The following is a 24486-nucleotide window of genomic DNA, read 5'->3' on the forward strand; positions in this document are numbered from 1 at the left end:
TATTGTGTGGCTCAGTTGGTGTGAGTTCCCTGAAACCCCATCTGGAAAGGGAGTCTGCAGGAGCAGCAGGCCACAGGACATGCTCCAATGAACTCCTTTCTCACTCTGAGCCAGGCCCAGGAAGACCTCCATTGAGGGGCGGATTCAGCCCACTGCTTCCGACAACTCCCACTGAGCTGGAGGAATTCCCTTCGTTCTTTGGATGAAGTGAAAGAGTGAGCTGAACCTCCCACCAATACGTACAGTAACAGATCTACGGCGGTTCATTATGGAATGGATACAAGAGGCAAGGGCTGTGGAAACATCGTTCTCACGTGACAGTTTGTCTCCCCAATGAATTGGTTTAATATGAAGCCAATTGTGCAGACAATTTAACTCAACACTTTCATTAATCTCTGTTTATTGAATTGAGATGATTTTAATAAACAGTTTAAAGTTAGAGATCAATTTGTTATGGGTTCTGTGGCACGGTATTAAAGATCAGACTTGCAAATGCACATGTTTTGCTTCTACCTAATTCATGACATATATGAAATATGAGTTCATTAGGAGTGGTCCCACTATAAAGCCCTGAGGGACTCCCTACACCAGCAGCCTGCTAAGTTGCTCCTCCGTTCTTTGTATTCTTTTTATCATCCAAACGTCCTGCCTTCGCTAACGGCACTCTTTGGGGCAAGTAAAGCTGTTGTTCTTTCTCATTCAGTACATAGTTAAGAGCACAGAGGGAATATGAACTTGACAACGGGTCATAAATAATGAAGAATTTTTTTTAAAGACGTTGATGACAGTCACGCTGGAAAGGGATGACTTTTGGAGGACCATGCCAAATCGGTTCTACGTCAGAGTGCGGCGGGGGGAAAGAAGCAGTGAAAGTAAAGCGTCAACACTCACCACGTTGTACAAGCCGATGCACCAGCGCTCAAACAGGATTTGGCCTGAGAAGCCATTGACGAACGCAAACCAGATCTAAGGGATACAGAAATAAAGAAATAACAGAAAAAGTTAGATCAGGGTAAATAACAACAGATAATAATCACAGCGCTGGTTTACTCACACTCATTACGGTCATCTTCAGTAAGGTCAGTCAGTCATGAATTTGATACCGTAGGGCTCACTAAAACTGATGAGGAAAACACTAAATCACTGTATTTTTTGAATTGTCCTTTCAGGATATGCTTTCCAGTAGTGACAGGCAGGGTGAGTGGTGACTACTATCACAATTGAGACGGTCCCACTGTGTCTACAGACTCTCAATTCTTCCGTCACACTGCATTCTTCACATCTCTTATCACAACAGAGACTTCAGAAAGAAACTGCAAGGAGCGAAAAGCTACTGCTGATATATCTTCAAAATCATTGCACTGTGATGCATTTTGCAAAAATGAGGTTATGCGAGTAAGCACAATAAATAAAGTAAATGTTTTGTCAATTGGACTAAGATAAATAACTAAATAGACGTCAGTACCAATGTGGTTTTGTTTGAAGTGCTGCCCTGTGATCAACTTGTCATTAGTCTAAGTAAGTACAGGTTTCAAACTAGGCAGAAAGAGGCCACAACAGAATAAATCCTAAAACAATGAGTGACAGCGGCAGAGCGTAGACCACCAGGTGCCACCTCTACGAAGCAAACTGCAGACTGGATTCATCACGGGATTACCAACAAACATACATCAAGCCCACCGTTTTCCTCCTTGATCTATCCGAGGACAAGTGGGTGACAGAAGGGGTTAGTTATAGGGTTAGAGTCAGGGCTGTGGAACTGTGAATGATGGAGACTTTGATATACTGTGTCACAGAAGGGAGGCAGAGGTAATAGAAACCATATGCTGGGTGGAGATGAGGCTTATCACGTATCTCGACTAGTCCCATTTAGGAGAACAAAACAAGGCCTCCGAGATCAGGACAGGAGCCAGATATAGTTGATAAACCATATTAGTGTGCGATAGAGAAGTTGAGTATCTTGTCGGAAAAATAGCAGGCATTCATTTGAATATCTCAGGAAAGTAGATTTGCCTCACACGTTCTGAAGAAAAACTACACGTGCCATCTGAAAGTTGCTTGTATGCGGATAGCAAATCACAGTTTGACACTTTGTGGTCCAGAACCAGACCTGCCTCAGTTAAAACAGGGGCGCTCTGTCTTTTTGCCGTGGCCAACCAAGCATTTCTTCGCTTCATTTAACTTGATTATGAAGGCATGAACTGCTACAAATTCTCAGATTGGGACAAAACCCATTTGAGGCCCCCGCAGCCTCCCGCCGCTGTCTACGCCACCACTCTACCAATCTATCCCTGGCCCCTCCCATTTAATCGTGTAAGCATATGCATGAAAACAAATGTCTGTCAGCCCCTGCCCCCCTCATTTCCCTGGTGAGGTGGCGGGGGAAGGTGCCTATAGACAAGGCCTGTGTTTATGGTTGTGCCCCTGGACCCTCTTTGACACACCCACCCATCAGAGCTAGCCTTGCTCTCCATCAGGTGCACTCTACCATGATGTTGTTTCTTTTATACGGAGGGGGGGGGGGGGGGGGGGCCTCATTTCAAAATCACATGGGATGTTCTCTCAACTCGGGGAGCATGTGGTGCTGTAACTATGAGAACCAGGAGGTGTACAGGACATCCGTTGGCTGTGCAAGAATAGTTCTAGGTGATCTTGGATCCTGGCTTGCTGAAAATACAAGGGGCCGTTGCTATGGGTGACGTGTAGATGAAGCCCAAGCCATGAGGCAGGTTCAACCATAAGAGTGGCTCCCGCGACGATAACGAGAATCTAGTGAGTGGGTCAAACGGCTGAATTAATTACAGCTCTGCCCAATGAGAGGCTCTGGGCCGACATATTGTTGTGCTAAGTTAAAAAAAGGCTCCTATTCATAGCATGGGGTAAGTGGCTCTGTGTGAGCGTTTTGGCCTGGTCCTCGGGGTACCAATAGCTTCTCTCTCTCTTTCTTCCACTTCCATCTCTTGAGGGACAGATGCATTGATTTGCTCATTAGGAGAAGTACAAGGCAGGATTTTTCCTCCCCCCCCCTTTTTTTCACCTCATTGAGTGCCACTCAACGGAGGGGTGTGGCTGGCCTCTCTCCCCGACTGCACACCATGAAAAACAGTAATGGAGGGAAGCCGCAGTCGAGAAAAGAGGGATTGGGCACCGGCCAGCCGATAAAAAGACGTGCTGCATATTCATCAGCAAATCAAAAATCACTGATTCCAAGGCTGTTCCCCAGCTCTGGTCTACAAGTGACTATGGGTTGAAACGATGGGGGGGGGGGGGGGGGAGGGGGACATGACCTTTGTCCCCAACAATGCGAGCCCTGATACTCTTAAGCTTAGTACTGCAGAACCGCTAATAGAATGCATGCACAAAGAAGAATGAAGAGGGACATAAAGAAGGAGCTGACGAATATGCTGGAAATATGTGGAGCTACAAACACAAGCAGTCTTACAATGCCAGGCACGTCCTTTGTGGTTTCATTCACCGGGCCGTGGTCGGCAAGCTTTGCTCTGCAACTCCGAGCCGTCTCCAGCTATACTGAGCTGCACTGAATGAGCTTTCATGTAATTGCCTCATAAATGCCACTTGTCCATCAGCCCCCTCCGTAGTACCCTGGCAATGTGTCAATCAAACACAAGTGGCCAGCTGGACGGGTGATTTGAATGAAGTTGCTATGGCTTCCTTTGGAAAGGTCTCTTCACTTGGATGTGGCTGAATTCTATTATTTTCATGCCTCTTAATTTGTAGCAAAGTAAGAAATATGAATTCTGCACTATGCAGCTTCGTTTCAAATGTGTTTGCCCAAATCTAAACGTCTTTTACAATTTGAGAGTCATGTTTCAAGCGTGATCAATGAAAAAGGGTTCTCTAAATGATTAGGAAAAGGAATGCTAACCCCAATCAACAGCATGAGGAAAGCCAAAAGAAACACGTTGAAGCAGTTCCACTTCTTAGTCCTTGACCAGAAAGACCACCTTTCTGAGTAACAATTAACCTTCAGTACATGTCAGAACTGTGTGACCCTGAGAGAACTGTTCCAAGAGACTGAGACGGAGGTCGGCTCATGTTGAAGTCTTCCACGATATCTGTAGAATCCTTCACTGCCCTCTATGTCGCTTCAAAAGATCCAAAAACGGTGGAAAGAGAGCGAGACGGAAAGAGGCTTGAACACCAAACACACTACACGGACAAGAGTGCGCCAAACAAAAAGTTACAATTCACGTCAACGCCCTTTGATTCTCTCTGCAAGGTCGCCTTTGAGTTCCAAAAGGAAAAACGTGCAAGCATAAAAGTAAAGCTATTGGCGCATCAAATGCAGCTTTTACTCATACCCCGGGGTTGATGGTGTGTTTGATGTCAGGTTCTTACAAAACAGGGATAGCTGAAATATTGAAGCAGCCCAAAAGGGAAAAAATGTCCTATTGTCTACTTGGATCCCCAGAAGGAGCGTAGGAAAAAGAAGAAAAAAACGGACCTGCTTTGAAAAGGGACCTGGTATGTTTCAAAGAGGACCAGACAGTGTTTAGAAGACATTTCTTAACAGGTATTGAAGCATACAGGTCCAGTTAAAAAGCAAAAAATAGGTTTTGAATTTATGTAAAATGTGTACATCAGAAGTTGTGCTACTCTTTTAGTCTTTTATACTTGCACACTAACTCTTTAACGTGGTTAGAACTAGAGATTAAAATGAAAAAATGTCAACAGCCAAAGAGTCTGATGTAATGTTTTTGCCAGAAAATTAAATTAGCTGCAAATTGAATTTCATTTTGGATCTGCTTTCTCAGCTGGTATTTTACCATATCTGGAAACGGGCAGCGCCATCCGTAGAACTACAGTTGTAACCTGTGTCGAGGCCGACTGCCCTCTTTCACTTCAGGTCTCAATAAGCCAGAAGCAGACGTGCTGGAATGTAAAAGGTAGTCCACTGATTTTGCATGGTATATAAACTAAAATGAGATCAGAGGTCAAGGTTCACAGAAAGAGGATGAACAGAAGAAAATTTTAAAGTGCTCATATTTCCACGGCTGGTTTTGTGGTGATACTATTTTTAAAAAAGTGTATTTTTTTACTACAGCAAAGGAAGTTTGTAAATCACCTGCTGGCTGCTGGGCCCCTTCAAGCCACATCGGTAGAGCGGGGGGGGGGGGGAGACTTATTTTACTTAATTTTCTTTTGTTCTGGTTTTTGATTTAAAAAAATGTCGAGCCAAAGTTGCAGCTTGTGTCAGACGAGGGACGGCAGATCAAAACATCGGAGCACGTCTGATGATAAAGAAGCCTTTTACCACGTCTGGTCATTGTTGGTTAGATCTCTGAACTAACAATCAGTACTGGGTCTGGTCTGTGTCAAATGCCTTCAAACATACCGCACATCACCAATGTAGGGAGCTAACGCGTGTGTGTGTGTGTGTGTGTGACACCATCATCCATTGATATAAAAGAAGAACGGAGCTGGGTGAGTATGATTAGGCACACGTGTAGATCATTCTTGATCAATAATACAGTAAAACCGTGATAAATAAAGGGCATATCCAAACAGTCAATGTTTTAACTCAACTTCTTAACTTCATCTTGACAAAATTCTGGTCCAGTTGTTCAAACTGAAATCATGAGATCTGCATTCTCAGAATATTTGAGAACATTGTTTTTTTTAAAGTTTGTGTATTTTGTTCAAGCTAAACACTATTTAACAAAATGATCACGTGGGAGCAGAAACAGAAATGGGCAGCATTGCTAGAGAGATTGCTTCCATTATTCCGATGATCCAGGTGGATAAATATCTGGCATGGTCGTCTCAAACTTCAAGTTAGTTAGATGTAGTTTTCCCTTCATTACAGAGTGTGCACATGCAGAGTGTGTGTGTGCGCCTGTTTGTTAAAAGTCAAACTAGCCGCCTAGGAGCAGCACAAACTGGCAGGTAATGTGAAGGTCCAGTCAACAGAAATACAAACATGGAAACTCTAACAAGGAATCTTTGCCTTTACGCCTAGCCGTGCCATGTGGAAAAATCCCACTGCTCTGCGTTCACATGGGACCCTTCAAATAAGACCTCCTCACCTCAATGATGTAGAGGACAATGTTCTTGTAGAAGCAGTACAGGATACACTTGGCTACGCGGTTGTAATTCCAGGCTCCATGGACAAGCAGCAGATTCTTCAAGTATTTGAACTGAGTGGGAGAGAATGGAGGAAAACGACAGGATGAATGAAAAACGCGGCACACTGTCTGACGGTTCCTCGTAATCACAGATCGGCGCTGGGACACTGAAGCACTTACAGGAACATCAACATCATTGACACCAGCCAGGCTGTCTCATCCCCCGGCAGAGGACCGATGAGACATCGTTGCCAACGACTGACACATCCCAGAAATGCGAGTTGGACGAGTTGCTGAAAATGCAGGCGTTCATTTGGTGGTATTGGTCTCCAAGGGCTCTGCGTAATAGTTAAATGGCTTTATAATTACGCCGACATTTAGGGGCCGTGGAGATCTTGCAATTTCTGTGCAATTTTTGGCTGAGGAGCGTGCTTACATTAGAGCAGAACCGCCTCATCGGAGTTGCCAGTGAATGACTACAACAAAGCTCACAATCAACACGGCACAGGAGATCAGGAGGGAGAGTGAAAAGAATGTCCCGCTTTGGAGCGAACACAATTCTGTTTATTTGAAGGCCTTCATGTCCGTCAGCATGACCACGGTGTTCTCTGGTTCAACGACAGCTCAGTGGCGGCCCCCCCAGTTCGTCCGACCGACCCCCTCAGATGGACCGGGGCCGATGAGAGATGGAGAGCAGAGGTGCCTCGGCTCAAAGGCTCTTCACTCTCCGCTCCAACGGTTAACTTAAGATAAGCTTTCAAGTACTAAATCTCAACAGACGTTCTCACTGATAATTGACAGCAGAAATGAGCTCATCTGATACTCCAGAGTATTACTTAAAGCAACTTACACAGCTGAGGATTGATTACAGTTTGCAAATGACTTAATGGATTGGGTACTGTTCCGTTACGCCAATATGTGGAAAACAACAGTGGAAGTCCGGAGGTGTAATTTGATTTGATGCTGGGACACAACCTAAATGGATTATAGGAGGCCACCTGTCTTTGAAAGACACGCACGTTTGCGTGTCATGCAGATTGAAGGGGGCACTTAAGACCAACCCCAGTCTCTTGGATGGTAATTGCACACTGAGGCACAGAGAGCGTACTGTGTTTTGGTCAACTCTTTTTTTTTTTTTTTCTTTCCCATGCTCTCAAGCCCCGTGGCCGTAATGGAAACATGATGTACTGAGCGGCGTGCTGGGTAGAAACCGAGCCACCGTACGGGGACTCTGTGGCCAGAGTTTCAGGGGGAAAAAAAACTGGTTACTTGGATATAAGAATGTTAGTGGCCTTTTCCTTGGATATGTTTCTGTGTGGTTTAAGAACAATGGGCCAAGCTATCACTAAAACTTGAGTTAACTATGACAGGATGGAATATTTGTCAATTCAGACTTTTAGATAGGAATGGGCATGCATTTCAAATTGCAACTAAAATTCTATTTAAAAAAAAAATTATTATTAGAAATCATGTTCCAACACTGCAAAAGTGTAAACTATGTTCCATTTTATGGAAGTACTTAATCTTAGGTAAATGAGTGCAATGTTTGAATACTTTTGTTCTGCACTTTTCTTAGGTTAAGTCTTGAAAATGGTGTTAAATCTTGTCTGAACACTATCTGTAGTCAAGCAGCTGATCAATCAAAGTGTGTGACCGACACGCATTCTCTGACCCACTCTGACGATAGAAGGGACAGCATCACGTTACACAAAGCTGTCCATATTCAACAGGTTGTGTTTTTTCTTACGGTGCTCACCTGGGCAATAGAGTAGTCCGAGGAGTTTGCCGCCTGCAGTCCCTCGTTGCCGGAGATTCCCACACCGACGTGCGCCGTCTGGATCATTCCCACGTCGTTGGCGCCGTCCCCGATGGCCAGCGTGATCACCTTCACTTGTTTCTTTACCATTTCCACCACCTCAGACTTTTGAAGAGGAGATACTCTAAAAGTGGCACAGAGTTTTACACAACGGTTATTTAATGAGACTAGAAAATGGTTTGCGTGCATCAGAAAGTGCAATTAAGGTTCCAGTCGAGGTCCGATTGGAGATACATAGGACGCGGCGCCAAGGACAAAGCAAGACATGCTTTATAGTGGAGAGAACATTTTATTTCCTATTTCCTCAGTATTGGGCGGTGTAATCTGGGTGTGCATATAATAATATCTGTTCTTGACATCAGCACTGGGCAATAACCAATGCGCTCTCTTCTCTACTTTGTCCAATTGTAGGTTGAGGCATGCAGGCAGTCCAACACCCTTAAAATAAACACAGGGGTATTTTGTGCAGAATATTTCTTTAATATTTACAGAATATCAAGTGTCTTGGTGACCGAGGGGATACATTCCACAGGGGCAGTGTTTTCTGACTTGACTGTCACATAACCCCTGTTCGATTGAGGGGTTTGCTCTGCTGATTGGACGATTCAAGGAGATACAAGCGAAGCACGCAAGCAGCTGTTGATCTCTCCGATCTCAGCCCCTGAAGCTGCTGACTCCCTCCGGAGGTGTCATAATAGGGTGGCCTGCTCCTCACTTTTTGGGGACAGGCTATTCTAGGCTGACTGACAGCTGTGCTTTTCTCGGATTTAACTGTTCTCCAAAGGATATCTAGTGACATATTTGTCTCCATCGCCTAACATGGGCTTTCCAATCACCACCATGGGGAGCTGGGAACTTCCACTATGAAGACCACTTGTTGCACTGTGGGAGATGCATTCCCCCGGCCTACTGCTTTTCCTCCCTCCTATAGAAGAAACCCTGTAAGGGATTTCTTACTGGGTCCATTGAGTGAAGGCAATCAGCATGATATGGTTGTTAAACAGCTTAGAACTTGTCCTTCACAAGACATAAAGCTTAACTTTATGTCCTCACTGACAGCAAAGCCTGCAGCCTCCCAAAGGAGCTTCTTCTTAGTGTACCAGCGGTTTGGGGGCAATGTGCAGGGCCAGAGAGTCTCTGGAGAGGACGTTGTAAACTACACGTTTATTTGAAGCCGTGAAAGGGTTAATGTTGATGTTTTCTGTGGTTTAAGACGCCTCATTCATCTCCTGGTGTCTCTTAATGCCCAAAGAGTGTAAACGAGGCAAAGGCGGGTAGTCATGAAGGAAGAAAAAAAAAATTTTACTCAGTAGAGTTAGAGTTTGCTGTAGTACTGAAAACATGGTGCTGATTTCTGGCCCCCAGACCCCGTCATGGTTGCTTGAGTACTTAAGTGCTTCCAATTATTTATGTGGCCTGGACAGGTCAATAGAGTACCTGCATAATGTTGAAAGTTGTCATTTATATGTATTAGTATCACGCTATTTGAACTGCTGCCATAAAATACCCAATGACCTTTGTGGCAAAGACATAATAGTTGGTAGTTTAACCGTACAGCTTTTAATTCAATTTAAAGTAAAAACATAACTCAATATCAAGTCCTTTTTGTGAGGGTTTGGGTTATTTTTCTGCTTCATTTCATTGACAAAATTAGCAATTGTTTTACATTGTAAAAGTGCAACATTAAAGCTTCTGTAAGGTGATATTTGAAAATGGGTTGCGTAGTCAAGTATTCAAACACACTTTGTGGAGTTTTCCCGAGTGCAGAAACAGATTTGGTCTTGGCAGTGAGAACATCATCTTTCATTGCGGTCTGGGGACATGTATCGTCTCTGGTTCGTTTCAGTGTTTCTGGGGTAAATCTTACCTGCAGCAGATGACAGCTTTACAGGACAGGGCGAGGTCCAAGAAGTACTGTCGCACTCCAAATGTTAGAGCGTATTTCAGAGTCTTTCCGTCAATAATGAGAGCAAAGTCGTTCTCTTTGTGGAGGGCATCTCCCAGCATTCCACAGTGGTGGCTGAGCGTTTCCCGTGTCCTCTGTGTGATGGAAAAACACGTCACCAGGAGAGTTTAATTAGAGTAATTACTCATTATAATCTCAAGCCTTTGGGACCATAGTTGCTGGAGGAGATATGTGGTGCAGTGTACGCTAATGTGATTAATTTATGTATCATTATTATTATTATATGTTAAGAGCATTTGTCAATTTGGTAAAGTCTCATACAACATTGTAATAATACCATTTATAATGTTTGTAAAGTAAATTCACAGATGACCAAACACTATAATGATGAAGTTTATGTAAAAAGAAAATGTAATAAATCCTGTGCTTCATTAGCACAGGATTTATTCCTTATTGGATTCTTGGGTCTCAGCTCCAAATATATTTCTGAGTTTTGCTCAGTTTTGCGAGAAAAAAAGGAAACTTTTCGTAGGGTTAAGATACGTGGGGACAAAATAAAGTGTCATTTACTTTTGTGTCACTCAAAGTTGCCTATAAAGTCTTCATCGTGTTTGATTAAAAAATAAATAAATAACCCTCTTGCTAATCCCTTTTTATATATTTTCCGTATTTATTATGTTTACCATGCTTATACCACTCAGACTTTGGCCATCGGCCGATAATATAAACGTGTTCTGAGAATGGATCATGTTTGCTTGTACAGCATATACAGCTATGATGACAAGTGACGACGAAAAGCAATCAAATAGGAGACTGACAAGAGGATTTACTGCTCTGGTACCGGGACATGTTGACTGGATGGATGGAGTGGTGAGATCACCGTTGCATTAGTCATTTAATCATCTTTCCCACACATAGAGAAACCTTTAGGAAAAACATTTTTCTGTCTGTAACCCTTTTCTGTGTGCTTATTTTCAATAAAACAATAAAAAATACTACAGAAAACTTGGCAGAGATATTCTTGCAATAAAATAATATCCCAATGGCGCGCCGTAGTTGTACCGTTAGATGGAAGACAGACTTTACCCTGCGGATACAATGCAATGACATAATGCAAGGTATAGAACATAATGTGTCATGCAGATGCTCAAACAGCTGTAGTCATTACAAAAATGGTGGCCATGAGCGTGGGGGATGGAGGGAAGGGTCCGGCGTGGTGTTGAGGTCAGAAATGTCAAAGCAAGTCAGATGGTACCAGGGGGACCAGGCGGCGCTCGCTTGGCATAACAAAACTCTGAAACCCCAGCTTAAAGGAAATATTTGGAGAAAGGGGCTTTACGTTTCACAAAGTTCGAGGACGAGAGTGAGAGACACGCAGAGGAAGAGATGATGGATTAACACGGGAGAGAGAGCGAGCAAGAGGACACAAGCAGAAAGCAGCTGCGAGGACTTAACCATCTCTGATGGGGTCTGTAAAACAGCATGAGGTGGTGAGCAGGCGTGTGTGTCTGTGTGTGTCGGGGGGGGGGGGCACAAGTCAGGCTGTGGTTTCTGAATTCAACCGCAGAGAGATAAATTTAATCCTGGTGTGATTCTGGATGAGGTCTCAGAGCGAGTGGATGCGCGCTCTTTGTTTAAGACAATACGCCGTATGTATGAGAAAGAATTCATCAGATGTTTACCATTCCCCTCAAGTAGTGCGGCCGCTTCTCCCCTAATTTCCACTGAGGAATTTTAGCGCTAATGCTGCATGTCTCCTCCTAAAGCCTCTTTGTTATGGCTATAATGAGCAGTTTGGCCTATGTGACTAGCTAGTGTTTGGCTCTGGAATGGGTATTTTGTCCATTCACTGATTCACAAGAGCTCCCAATGAAGACTGCGCTCTATTGTTGGTATAGACCCTTGAGTGAAATGGTCAACACACGGGACACTCGTGATGTGGAATCTGGACGTTTTGTATGGATGTGATGTCATCGTTTGTCTTAGACCCCGGAGCCAACCACAAAGGGGACCTTCCGCCTCAGTTGGGAGTGTGTGGACGAATGCCTTCTTGTCACTTTAATGACCGGCTGCTGTCTGAGAGGACACCTCTGTGTTTGCCTTGTAAATTGTGTTTTTACAACCTCTCTTTGACTCGTATATTGTTGCATTGCTGATCGGTAGAGGAATACTATTTTAAGCCTCATCTGTCCGTGGCTGCACTTCCTAAAGTTTAATATAATAACGCCGAATAGAGCCGTTAGCTCTTCACACGATTAAACACCCAGACTGTAAGACACAGCTGTTCAAAAGGACCTAATCCGACCTTAGAGACGTGGGTTCCACTTTGGGAATTTCACTTCTGGTAAGATTTAGTGCAGAGGATGTCAAAAACTTCCCTCTCGCCGATAAACATTTGTTAACACAGCCAAAGGGGGGGAAGACATGCTCCAATTGCTCTCTTTCGCTGCACAAGAGCACTCAGAGCTAGCAGCCATGCCGCCTGGCCCTCGGTTCACTGTGCCTCCTCAGACTCACAAGCTGCCTTCTGTAAGCATCTGTTCAACCACAGGGGAACGAGAGCGGACATTTCAAAGCGCCGCCCTCCGTGCTTCATGAATGCACCGACCCAAAATTTCTCCCTCAACTTCATTTATCACGCTTAACGACTGGCTGACAGATTGAAGGCCGTCCGTCATCAACCCCCACTAGCCCCCCCTCCCTTCCCCCCAGTACCCCCTTCTCGCTCTGCTTCTCTCCCGTCCCTCGCCCGCTTCTTCTCACCATTCCTACGTCCATCTGTGGCCTCCTCTGCTTAACTTTCTCCTGCTGGAGGTGTAGTGACTTGCCCTTTTCAAATCTCAGAAACAACAGACAAGGCTCTCCCGCCGGGGGGGGGCAGACTTCTCTGCTGGGCGACTTAAAGACGTTAAACGCAGATTTGTGATGTGCGGAAGGCCTCATCAGGGCAGTATATCAGGGCAGTACTAAGCTACTAAAAATATATTCAAATTGTAATATTTGAACAACGTAGATTACATTTGTTAATTGTAATGATTATGGGTTTTGACCTCTAATTGTAAAATAGTGAGTTTTATGTTCTTTAGCGAGTTGTTTGTGCAAGGATGTGAATTTGGATAAATTGCAAAAAACTCACATCAAGAGTGTCTTCGTTGATCACCAGCATGCCCATGTTCTTGGTCAGTAGTTTGCAGGAATGTCCTAAAAAAAAAAAATCAAATGGTACGTTATATAGAGAAAAAATAGGCAGAAAATACCTAAATGAATTAGATTACTACATCAAATTGCAGTTTGCTTTAGATTCAATTAACCACTTTAGCTCGACAACTTTTCTGCACAACACGCACTGACACACACAAATAAAAGAAGAAAAATAAGGGGTACTACAATATGTGACAACATTTTAAGGGACACCAATTAAAATGTCACAGCTCAGAGCCCGTGTCTCGGGACATGACTAATGAGTTTGGTTTACAAGAGTTTGTCAGCTTCCTGTTTTAACGGCGTAGCTACAACTCTTGAGTTACCGAACACGGCTCCCGGGGGAGCGTTCCCCCGCAGTTCTGGGCTGGCACAGATGCTCTGGGTCACCGGCAAGGTGGAAGAGGGAGCCTCCCATTGGGGAAAACAGAAATGTTCACGAACCAGGACTGAAGCCTTCAGTCCAACACAGCGGCAGTATGAAAAGGCTGCCATCTGTGGGAGGACCGCACGAATATTTGTGGGCTTCGACACTTTGCTTCTGTCTGTAGAGAGATTTTTGTTTCTTTAAGGTGGTTACCGCAAAGCCAATGTTTTGTGAATGCATGGGTGGCATGAAACTTAAGGTAGGACTGTGCACTGAACCCACAAATACATCCTCATTGAAAGACGATAATGCACACGCAGAAGGGAAAGGAGGGTTTCACCTCCAAAGTCAAACCAGAACGAGGTAAGGGCGGATTGTTACAAAAATTGAAAAAATTATAAGGTTGCAAAAGTCAAAAAATGTGAGAGAAAACGTCTCCCCATCTCAACACTGTCGCTGCTCCCCCCCTCCCCCCCCGTCGGTTCCTGCCGCAGACCTTCCGCTCACCGTGTTTACCTTAAGCTCATTTGGCTGTGGCCAAACGGCCCTTTTTGATTTCACCAGTGAACGTGGGATTCCTGGTTTTTCTCCATTTCAGGCGGAACTAAACACCGCTCCCACAGGACTCAAGGAATGTGTATCCCGGACACTCGAGCATCGGTAATCTCAATTGTTGCAGCAGGAGCGCCCATTAGAGTAGAGACACAATGTTTAGCAGCAGGGGGAACTCGAGAGAGACAGAATGGGGAGCTGATAATAACCACTGTAAGCGGTTATACTTCTGCTCATTGTTTATATGCTTTTCTCCTGTATCCCTTCAGCAACATGTGTTATATTTCCCAAAAAGCAGAGGAGCCCGGCGCTTTCCTTTCAGTGAATTCTGGTTTCCGACCTGTCCTAAGCAGAACCTTCGTTTAAACTCCCCTCAACAAACAGCTCACAGCTCTGGCAGCGTGTCCGAGAGCAAACACAGCGCTGTCCTCGGGCGGCCCGCCACTCTGTGCCCGTGCACTTACTGTACATTATGAAGGCATGAGTGCTCAGGGCTGGGAACAAAACTGAAACAATGACAGCCTTTACCTACTCGGACAAAACCCCCCGTCTGCTGTGCTTTAGTTGGAGGTAATTTGTGAAAATAAGTGACCTCCACTTCATTTGAGGCCAATATCCTGTGCCAAGTGTGGCATTCGGGTGGTTCTGGCCACCTTGAAACAACCTTGATGCAATCGGCCAAATTCATCGGTCGAATGTGGCAAAACTTGCACAATTGACCGCGGCGATGGGGGATCGCCTTTCAAGGAGGAAAAATAGTAAAAAACAAAGTCAATACTGAGCAGAGATTTTACAGAGCAAACGTCGGCCCTGTAAAAACACTTGTAGTGAGCGTGTGCTTCTGCGGAGCTGCCTCACATCTGGGCACGGTGGGCACAAAGGGCCGATTCAGGCCGGCCACAGTGGTAGGTACAGCCACAAAACGGAGGTACTTTTCATATCTATTTTTTTTGGGCTGGGTGTTAAAGTGTATGCTGCATTTACCGGTGGAGCCGTTCGTAACACCAGCCATTTAAGGAAACCAAACGGGAACCACGGGACCAAACATTTTTCACTCATTCACCTCTCTGGTTGAAACCACCGGGGGGAACCAGATACCAGAGCCCCGCCTCCTTGTGTACATAGGCAATGTTATTTATTTCATGTCAGTGCAGTGTGCTCATACATCATCCGGCATTCTGCGGCTGATGCTTTTGCTTGATATGTGTGACAGGGAAGCATTCAGCTTGTCAGCTGTTTATCTTGCTGGGTGAAGAACGACCACAGGACGGACCGGGCTCCCAACGCACATCAGGTTCACCAGCAACTTTCCCCTCCATCATTTGAGGCGGAGCACATACTAACTTTGAATGTTAGTATGTGGTTGCACACAGTTTAATGCAAATCATTTTGTATTGAAGGGCCACACCACCAATATTAAAGTAGGGCCACGGTCTAAATCGTGGTTTCGTTTTGGGAATGCTTTACCGACTGTGGTTTGTTAGAAGTCGGCATTTAGAACAAAAGATGGGTCTAATGATTATCCAATGGAGTTGTATTATGGAACATGTAGGATCCGCTGTTTATAGGTAAAAATAATCTAGAAATGGTGGCTAGTTGCTCTTACCAATGTTAATTGCAGTTTCCTGTTTGTCCCCTGTTAAGATCCAGATCTTAATGTCCGCTTTCATTAAAGTCTCAATGGTCTCCGGCACCTTGTCCTGGAGCTTGTCCTCTATCGCTGTGGCCCCGAGCAGCTGCAGGTTCTACACCACAAACAAGGAAAAGACAAAAAATGAAATCAGCAAATGGTGGTCACAACAGAGGAAGGCCTTTAAAACGTCACGTGTCAGCAAAGCATGCGAGCCGGGATTGTGTCACTTGCTCAGAAGTGTTTTTTCCTTCATCAGCTGCTCTTGTTTATCACCCAGAAAAAGAAAAAAAAACCACAGCCTTGAGAGGCTGTGTGTGTGTGTGTGTGTGTGTGTGTACCCTCATGTGCATGCGTAAAGACCCAATACCTCCCGCACGAAGTCACAGACTACTGTGGGTGATTTTCCCAGAAACCTTGGTGGTTGTGAGCTCATAAGGAACCGCCACAGGGCCAAAGATTTGACAAGACCCAGGGGCTGATTGGAGACAGGAGCCAGCAGCAGGGGAAAGGCTCTTTAAGTTGGGACCCGAGCCGGGCTGCCGATACATCTGTAGCTCAGTCCTCTCGAGTGATCTGGTTTTAACCCTCACACATGACGGAGGAACTGGTCCTGGGGAAGAGCACGACTGCCGTGGAGGGGTCCTCGCTTGTAGGTTTTATGGGAATTGTTTTGTTGTTCCTGTGGTTGTTGTTTAAGACACTTTGCAGATTATGATGGCGGAACGCCTTGGGTCAGGATTTAAACCCCCAAGCGAGGGTGGAACCATGACACCGGTGAATGTCTGAACGCCAGTTCATTGTAGAAAAATAATCTGAAACTTTTCAGTCAGTCAACGACTGGAACAAGGTACTTTACGTGTACTTGTACTGTAGTATTATGAGAGCAGGAAACTCTGTTGAAGGATGATTCAGGAAACCATCAATTATAAATCAGATCAACAAGCCATTCAAATATTAGGTATGAAAGATGTAAAACAGCTTCTCCATTCAGAACACAATTACAAAGGACTTTGCTTTGTTATCCCTAACTAGCTCCCATCAAGGCTGAACAATATGCAGTTCATCACATCTTAACAGTTCATTACACAATAAGCAATCGCTCTGGAGGATTTTGTTTGTGAGGTGACGAAGGAGTAACTTCAGATGACTGATTTCACAGTGTTGGAATGTCTCCATCTTTTCCAGTTTCACTGCAACTCCATTGTGCCCCCATGTGGCTTCACTGTGCGTATTTCTTGACATGGGTGGCCCTGAACAGCAATGAACCTCAAACCTTGGCAGCGCCAATGCCACACTCTTCCCATTAAGCAGTGCACATGAACTTCTTTCCCTCCAAAGGCTTTTATGTATATTTCTTGATTTATTGCCTCCATTTGTTTTGGGCAGCCACGAAGAACACGCCAAGTGGTTGATTTACGACCGTGGCGTCTTGTGTTTGACTAGCATTTCCACATGGACCAACCTCACAGAAAACCAAATTCTACCTGCAAGTCAAACCTCAAATCTCCCTCACACTTTTTTCCACTTTCCAGGTGTAACTGCAATTACGCCATGAGTGACACACGAGTTCTTGGATTTTCGCCCAAGAAGGTTTTTTCCCCGCAAACGAATCGACGCGTGTTTTCACGGAAACCTCGTACGTTGAGTAACTGCAACATGCATCCAGATAAAGAAAGATCCCACTTGAATTTTATAGTGATATACAGTATGTGATGTCAGGACTGGTTTAGGGAAGAGAACATGAGGCCATGGCATGAGGGACTGAAACCACACTAACACATTACATTTTCAATCTGCAAACCTTCTCTATCAGTTCATAGCTCTCCTCCAGCTTCAGGGACCTGTTCTGCAGGGAAGTGCTGGCCCTGCGGTGGATCTCCAGCCACTGCTGGTAGGACGACTCACTGACGTCTGCCACCGCAAAGCACAGAGTGCGGAGCCCTGGAAGAGGGTAACAGCATCGACAGGGGTGATCATATGAGTAATTGTGTTTTTATTTCAAATCCCCAATATCAAAACATAACTACGACTTATCGGTTATGTGTTCAACACATATTATGTCAAAGATGAAATATGTTGCTATTAATAGGTCATTCTTTTTGTCATAATGACAAAGGATGCTATATATTATTCACCATTTTCCAAATGACAGTGACTGAAGATCTTCACAATTTGTCACTAATGCTATATTTAGCCAAAATGAAATATTCAGAATGACATCATTGCTGGTGTCCCGCGAGGGGGCAGTATGAACACAGAACTCAGTCTCTGAGGCAGTTTCTTTCAGCTCCACCACTCTAGATTTAAGATACGTCAACATACTCATAGGAGGATTTACTGGTCATCAGGTAAGGACGCATTAGGATAAGCTCTTAGGGGGAAGATAACTTCTTCTGCTGCAGCTTGTGATGATCAAGTGGTGAGCACGACCGAATCAGATGCTGCATGCGCTTAGATTTGAGGCGTCCCAAGTGCTGCTTTTCTATTGGCAGACAGGGGGCGATGTTTGTCCACTCACCCTCAGTGGCAAACCATTCCAGGTGCTTCAGTGTGATCTCTTTGTACCTCGAGCTGTCTGCCAAGCGGTCATAGATCACTGTGTCCTGAAGAGAGAAAAACACACATTGGTTATTGACACCCGGAGTGGAAAGAAAGGAACCTCCGTGGCTCGGGCTACTGCGCAAATAGGCGTTAGCCGGTCGGATCCGGCCCTTTCGATGTTTCGTCTGCCCTTTTGTGTTTCCAAAAAGCTTAATGTACCGTCATCATACGCTTAAAAATCAGTTGCTTACAGGGGAATTAATAAATCATCCATCAATGTATCTGGGTAATTTAAAATTAAATAACATTGAAAAGCCCAATCCCAACCAAACTAAAATCAAACATTATTCTTGTTGATATTAGCCCACACACAACAAATAATACAAATTAAAAAGAAAAACAAACATAAGCACAAAACCAGCATTGATAAAAATGAGGAAAATGTCTGCATTGTTTTGGTACTTGGCACTTGGCACAAAACCTTTGCTTTTAAAGTGCTAAATGAATTAAATAATCTTAAACTTTAACAACCAACAAAATAATAAGACCAACTATGTATTAAAAAAAATAGAAAAAAAACAACAAAAATTGTTACAGCCGTATGGTTTTGGAAAGCAGAATAATTCATAGCAGAATATAGAGCAGCGTGTTCTCCCATCATTGAAATTGCACCAAAAACGTTTTTTTTCTTTTCTGAATGTACTCAAACTGAAATGAGTGTGGCTTGGTCTCTGACTCCCTGACTGTGAAATATAATCTACGTCTAACCTAGATTTTGCGGGAATACGAGTGTGAATTGTGGCAATCTCGCTTTATGCTGCTGCTCATTGAAAACAAGTCGCGACGAGAGCAAAAGGCAATAAAGGGAGGAGCGGCTTCAACACTGTGTGTGTGTGTGTGTGTGTGTGTGTGTGTGTGTGTGCGCAGTGATGATGGTGATGAGATGTCGTGCGTTGCCATGGAGAGAGACGGAGACTCACCGCTCCTTTGCAGTAAAGGCGGATCTTCCCAGAAGGGGTGCGCATTATGACCGACATCCTCTTCCTCGTGCTGCGAGGAAGAAAAGGAACAAAATTAGGAGAGAAGGCAGGTCACAGAATACCACATTACAAGGTGGTCCAGCCACTGAGGCAGATTATCAGGTACTGCACAAGTCAGCTAAAAGTAGAAATCACACAATCAATTACAAATCATTAGGGACACATGACATACAATTATCTTGAGACAATATTTCGTAAACCTATTACTGACAAATCATAGTTTACAACACCAACTAATGAAAGCAACAACGCTGCCATCAGTCCTTTACCTCGTAAACTCCAACACATGAAGTAGTTCGTATTTCTCCTCTGCTCCGGGCTAAATCCAAAGAGACAGAAACATTAAGATACCCCAAAGGGACACATCGTCACCAGTCGTCTTCGGAGACACAATTCATCTTAAGTAGAACAAGTCGTCATCCTCCTCAAACACGCACTTTCTTAATGGTTGAGACCGCGAGGAAGAAGACAGAGTGATTAAATAGACGCCGAGAGCTGTAGAAGGCCCGACAGAGGTTAGGAAATTGGACGTTTTGGAGATGAGATGTTCTCAGCAGAGGCCTTTCTGCCTTTGCCTCTTTCAGAGCGACCGGAACTTGAATCAGCCGGCGATATAAAGGCAGAATTCTCTATGGCATTTTGCACATCCATTTTAAATCAAGGAGAAACATGGAGAACGAAGTCTCTTAAGTAAGTGCAATGGATAATCTACAGTTTGTAGAAACCACAACTTAATGTAAAAATATATATTATTATTTTAGTTTTTTATAGATTAGTTTTGTAAATCTCTTATTAAATCTCATTATTGTCTAAGTAAGCATATTCTTTTGCAAACAGGATTAAGGACGCATTTGACAAGTGTTCTTGTTCTGTGACTGAACAACACGGCAAAAATAAATGTTAAATTAAAGACAATGCATAATACATCTGGACGTACATCTTTTTTATATTGCTAAAGAATTAGAACTGTGATCAATAAATGTTTATCCAATGAAGTCAACATTTTGATTCCTTTGTTTAATCACTTCTAAAAAGAGTAATGAACACTCACTATTGCTTGCTAAGCCAACCAGCTGTAGCTTCATATTTATTGAACGTGAGAGCCGAATATATCTTACCATCCAATGCTCGGTGAGAGAAAAACAAAAAAGGTGAGAACTCGTGCAGGGTGATGTGTGTAATCGGTAGTGGTGTAGCTAATCCATTTATTAGTACAATAGCTTGCACGCATTCCGTGAAACGTCTCGTCCAACTCACCATCTCCACAATAACGCTGTCCGGGGTTCTACCAGAAAACACAAAGCCGAGGGTCTGTGCTGCTCTCACCAGAGCGCTTTCGTCTTAAAAGCAAAAACAAAGTGTTACAGATGAACACGGATACAAAGCAGTGCTGTCTGAAGAGAAGACAATAACCAGGTTCACATTTTGTGTGTCGAGGCACTTCTTCGACCCGTTTATCCCTTTGCGGGCAGTGACTGAAAGCTGGGGATCATGCGGCTGATGCTACAGCTTGCATGAGGATGCTGCAGGGCAAGAAAAAGCTCTCAGCTTGTTTTTTACAGTTCACTTAACCACCCTTCTCTCTGCAGCTATTGCCCGCTCGGCTTCAAACCCCAAAGCTCCACGGGACCGTGACAGTTTTTAAGCAATCAGGCAAAAAAAAGGTCATCGAGAGCAAAATGTGAGCTGAAAAGCAGCAGCGTTGCCTTATTCAGTTATTATACATTTAGTAGACTTTTAGTAAATCAATGTGTTCGTTATGTGTGCATTTATTCCTATATTGAACTGAATGTAGGCTTAGCCCGTTTTACTTCACTGGTTACTAACATAACTGATCCAAAACATCAGGAAACGTCTCATTTAGTTGCAACTTAGTATTTGTTAACATATACTGAAAAGCTTTCCAATCAATTTAGCAACAACATAAGCTTCTGTGTTATTAACTCCTCCCATGAGAGCAACTTCTTGGTTTACATTTCAATTGCAGAGTTGAGCCTTTAGGCTTGGGGACATTTTCATAGTTCATTAGGATGGTGTTTATTTTCAGGTTATTTACTTAGTGCTGCTGGGAAAACCAGAGCGTCCAAGGGTGCGAGCCATTGTGCAAACACCTTTAAGCTGCAGTTGTTCTTGTAAAACACCAAAAGGCAGCACATTATCAGCCTCTCCCTCATTCATTTTTCTTCTATGGTTCTGATTAGTAGAGGAATCTTCACTGCTTGGAATGGGAGCGACAGCGGGATCATAATGATCCTCGAAAAGTCAAAGTGGCATTCGCCACGCATTCAGTAAACAGGATCTTTTATTTTCTGATCCAATTCCTGGCTCTCTCCTGCACTGATGACTAGAAAATACTACTACCTGGAGGCTGTAGTGATGTGTTCCAGTTACAGAGACACAGAGCTCACAAGATGGAATACTAAATAACTGCACAGACGCGCTGTTAGAAAGCTGCTGCAGCACTTGCAAAATCACTTTTATTGAAACTTGATTGTTGCGCTTGTTGTGTCCATTGAACTAATGTATTTAATCTTTCCTTTATCATTGAAATAGTGAGTCATTGATTGATTTATAGTTCCTATAGAATCAAGGAGGATTACTTTTTTCCGTGTTGTGTTTATTAATGCTTTTCTTTTTTGAGCCCCCAACACTAGACAGGGTAATAAAATAAGGTCCCTAATGATCCTGTATGTTGAGGTGGAAGTCACCTGGAGATGCAGCCTGGTAGGTTATTTTTCCATCCGTGCGCTCGGGGACTGCAGTGTGGCAGATGGCCATCATGGTCATGAAGTCCAAGATGACAGCAGCTGTGGGCTACAGAAGGAACAAAGGGCAACTTTCTTTAATAAAAGATGTCACAACAAAACAAATAGATGGACGTCCGTGATACTGAAGGAAGAAAGAGCAAAGACTGATGAGATGAGGAGCAAATCCTGCTGCAACAGTGCAGCCATGTACATTTGTACTGTGCTTTCAGCCTGGGGAAACATACCGAGTAGTTTGGTGTGGTTTCTAAAACAATTTAAATCCTTTTAGAAAAACTAAACTACAAATTGTGGAACACTAATTCATATTTTAGTATTAGTAGAAAAGTAGGGAAAAGCTAAACAGATTTGGAAAATTAAATATTTTAATTTTTATAAAGCACAATTGTTAAATTGAATGTGCTCAGGCTTGGGGCCACTTTTTAGAACTCAACCCTGAAATACGTATGCTGCTGTGACATTCAGTAGTGAAGAAAGTCTGCATTTGTTACATATGTGTCTCCAGTATTCTTCAGTCCGGTTCCTCCAGACTAATGAGTGCTGGTGCGATCCAACAATCGTGTACTCATGCATGAGCCGAATAATAAACTTGCTCCAGTTAATGAAAAAAAGGCCTTGTCTGTAATCTCAGGGCATTTTACATTAATGAGGGGAAACGTATGACTAACTAGCCGAGGGCTACACTCCAGACAGGCATCTGCAAAGGCTCCTGTCTGAGGCTGCAGGACCACCAGCTTCTAGTCAGCGAGGCGGAGATATCGGCCGCCTTCGGGGCCGAGCTGAGCCTGAATCATAGAGCAGACGGTGATCAGGTGGCTGATAGTCGTTAAATTGAAGAATAAAATCACGATATCATCCAACAACCGATGAACCTCCAGCGACACGCAGACTGGTCAGCAGAGGTAATCATACGCTCCGTACTGTGCATTGTTGACTGCTTATTACTCAAAAAACATCTGCGGTTGTCTCCCCTTCTCACCAAAAAGCTCTTTGTACACACACAGCGATAAAAAAAGCGCTTCTTGTATATGAAAGAACACACCGTGTATTACCCTCCAGGTGGCTGAGGGAGTCCCTCTGCCTCCTGGCGGCATGCTAATCTAGATTGGGTTGACAGGTATCCTCTGGAGGACATGTCAGTGAGTACCTGTGTGTGGACCTGTCTACTCTTATATCTCCATCTTTGTGAGGAGCCAGTGGAGTTAGTCATTTGGCTGTTTGAGGTTTTAACCTGGTAACGGGTTGTGGTTGGACTGATCGTTTGCCTCGTAGCGTATTGGTTAAAAATAGACCAACCAGGAAGTCACTGGGCCAAGGAACAGTCCAATTTCACTAGCTCTACAGGCCCAGGTAGGCAGATTGTTTCACCCTTAGACTAAGCCTGGTTTAATGCAAGCCTTGAGCTAAGCTAACCATCTCCAGCTTCATATTTAATGGACAAATATGAGATTGCTATCTATGGTCTCATCCGACTATCGGCAAGAATACAAGCACATACATCACCACGTGTGTAAAATGAGGTTAGGCTCATGGTCTGTGTGAGGGAAGCATTGTCCTCTCAAGCATCGGACGTGTAAACGTGCGTTTGGAAGAGAGCACAGGGGGCACATTGGGTACCTTCCGCTGATGGCACAATTAGATGTGACAGCTAATACTATGCTGCCAGCCATCGCCCGCACTGACTCCTGGGTAATCTGTGTCACGACAACAGTGACGGACACTCGTCACTTCAGACGTGGCCAGTGTGCAAAGAGTCGAAGGGTCAGGAGAAAACGGAGCAGAACGCCTGCCCGAGCGAGCCAACCCCCACGCGGGCTGCAGGTCGGAGGACATCTCTTCAGACTCAAGAGAACAGAGGGGATGTTTATTTTTGGCAGCACTGCCATCCCCCTCAACACTGTATCAACACTTCTACAAATATAGCCTGCAGCCACTCCAAAGTGTCGTGGAATAAGATAAGTGTTTAAGTGTAAGGACGTGGTGCTTAAACTGTGGGAACCTATAGTTTCATTGAGCATATTTGTGTCATTAAGGGGTTGAGCACCAGCGGCTTGAAGGTCCACATCCTCTCGTTAATTGGTTTACTACAACTTCGGGAAGTTGCTGCCCCAGACCAAGAAGTAGTCTTGAAAAGACCCCCCCAGACACATTGTGTTAAATAGTGGGCTTTAGGGGCGCTGGGAGGTGGACTCGGTTACCTTTGGGCAGAGCCTGACATGCTGATTATTTTGTTTTCAGTTTGTATGTTAAGCTCAGCAGCTGCATCTTCATACAGTATTTACCAAGTAAATCAAGTAGCAAAAACGGTGACCAGGAGAAGGAAAAGCAATAACTCACTAAGGACATCTACTATAAACTCATGGGTGCAATGGCAACACAATAGATGGATCCCAGGTAACATTACCAGAGATTTAGACTGCGTTTCACACAGCGGTTGGTTACGCACTAGAATTCGCAGTGGGCGCGTGGCTACCAATAAGAAACTAAAGCAGATCCTCCACAAGCTCAACGTGTGGAGAGATTGTGCTGTCATAACAAAGCAAACATCCCAGTGGGATTACTCCTTTCCCTGGGCGGTG

General features: G+C 44.2%; 1 protein-coding gene across 2 annotated transcripts in view; it reads right to left on the reverse strand.

Annotated features, from left to right (window-relative positions):
- The window catches only part of atp8a1 (ATPase phospholipid transporting 8A1), an 82026-nt gene that overhangs the window by 18252 nt on the left and 39288 nt on the right, over positions 1-24486 (reverse strand). For both annotated transcript variants that reach the window (XM_037459637.2, XM_037459639.2), the window contains 12 exons: positions 21851-21956; positions 20400-20482; positions 19412-19461; positions 19083-19152; positions 18080-18164; positions 17363-17502; positions 15535-15673; positions 12945-13009; positions 9770-9942; positions 7843-8026; positions 6048-6158; positions 892-966 (listed from right to left, as the gene is read on the reverse strand). In XM_037459637.2, coding sequence (XP_037315534.1) covers positions 892-966; positions 6048-6158; positions 7843-8026; positions 9770-9942; positions 12945-13009; positions 15535-15673; positions 17363-17502; positions 18080-18164; positions 19083-19152; positions 19412-19461; positions 20400-20482; positions 21851-21956 — 1281 coding nt within the window. The remainder of the gene's footprint in view (positions 1-891; positions 967-6047; positions 6159-7842; positions 8027-9769; positions 9943-12944; positions 13010-15534; positions 15674-17362; positions 17503-18079; positions 18165-19082; positions 19153-19411; positions 19462-20399; positions 20483-21850; positions 21957-24486) is intronic.

Source organism: Pungitius pungitius, chromosome 2 (assembly GCF_949316345.1).
Source record: "Pungitius pungitius chromosome 2, fPunPun2.1, whole genome shotgun sequence".
NCBI lineage: Eukaryota > Metazoa > Chordata > Actinopteri > Perciformes > Gasterosteidae > Pungitius > Pungitius pungitius.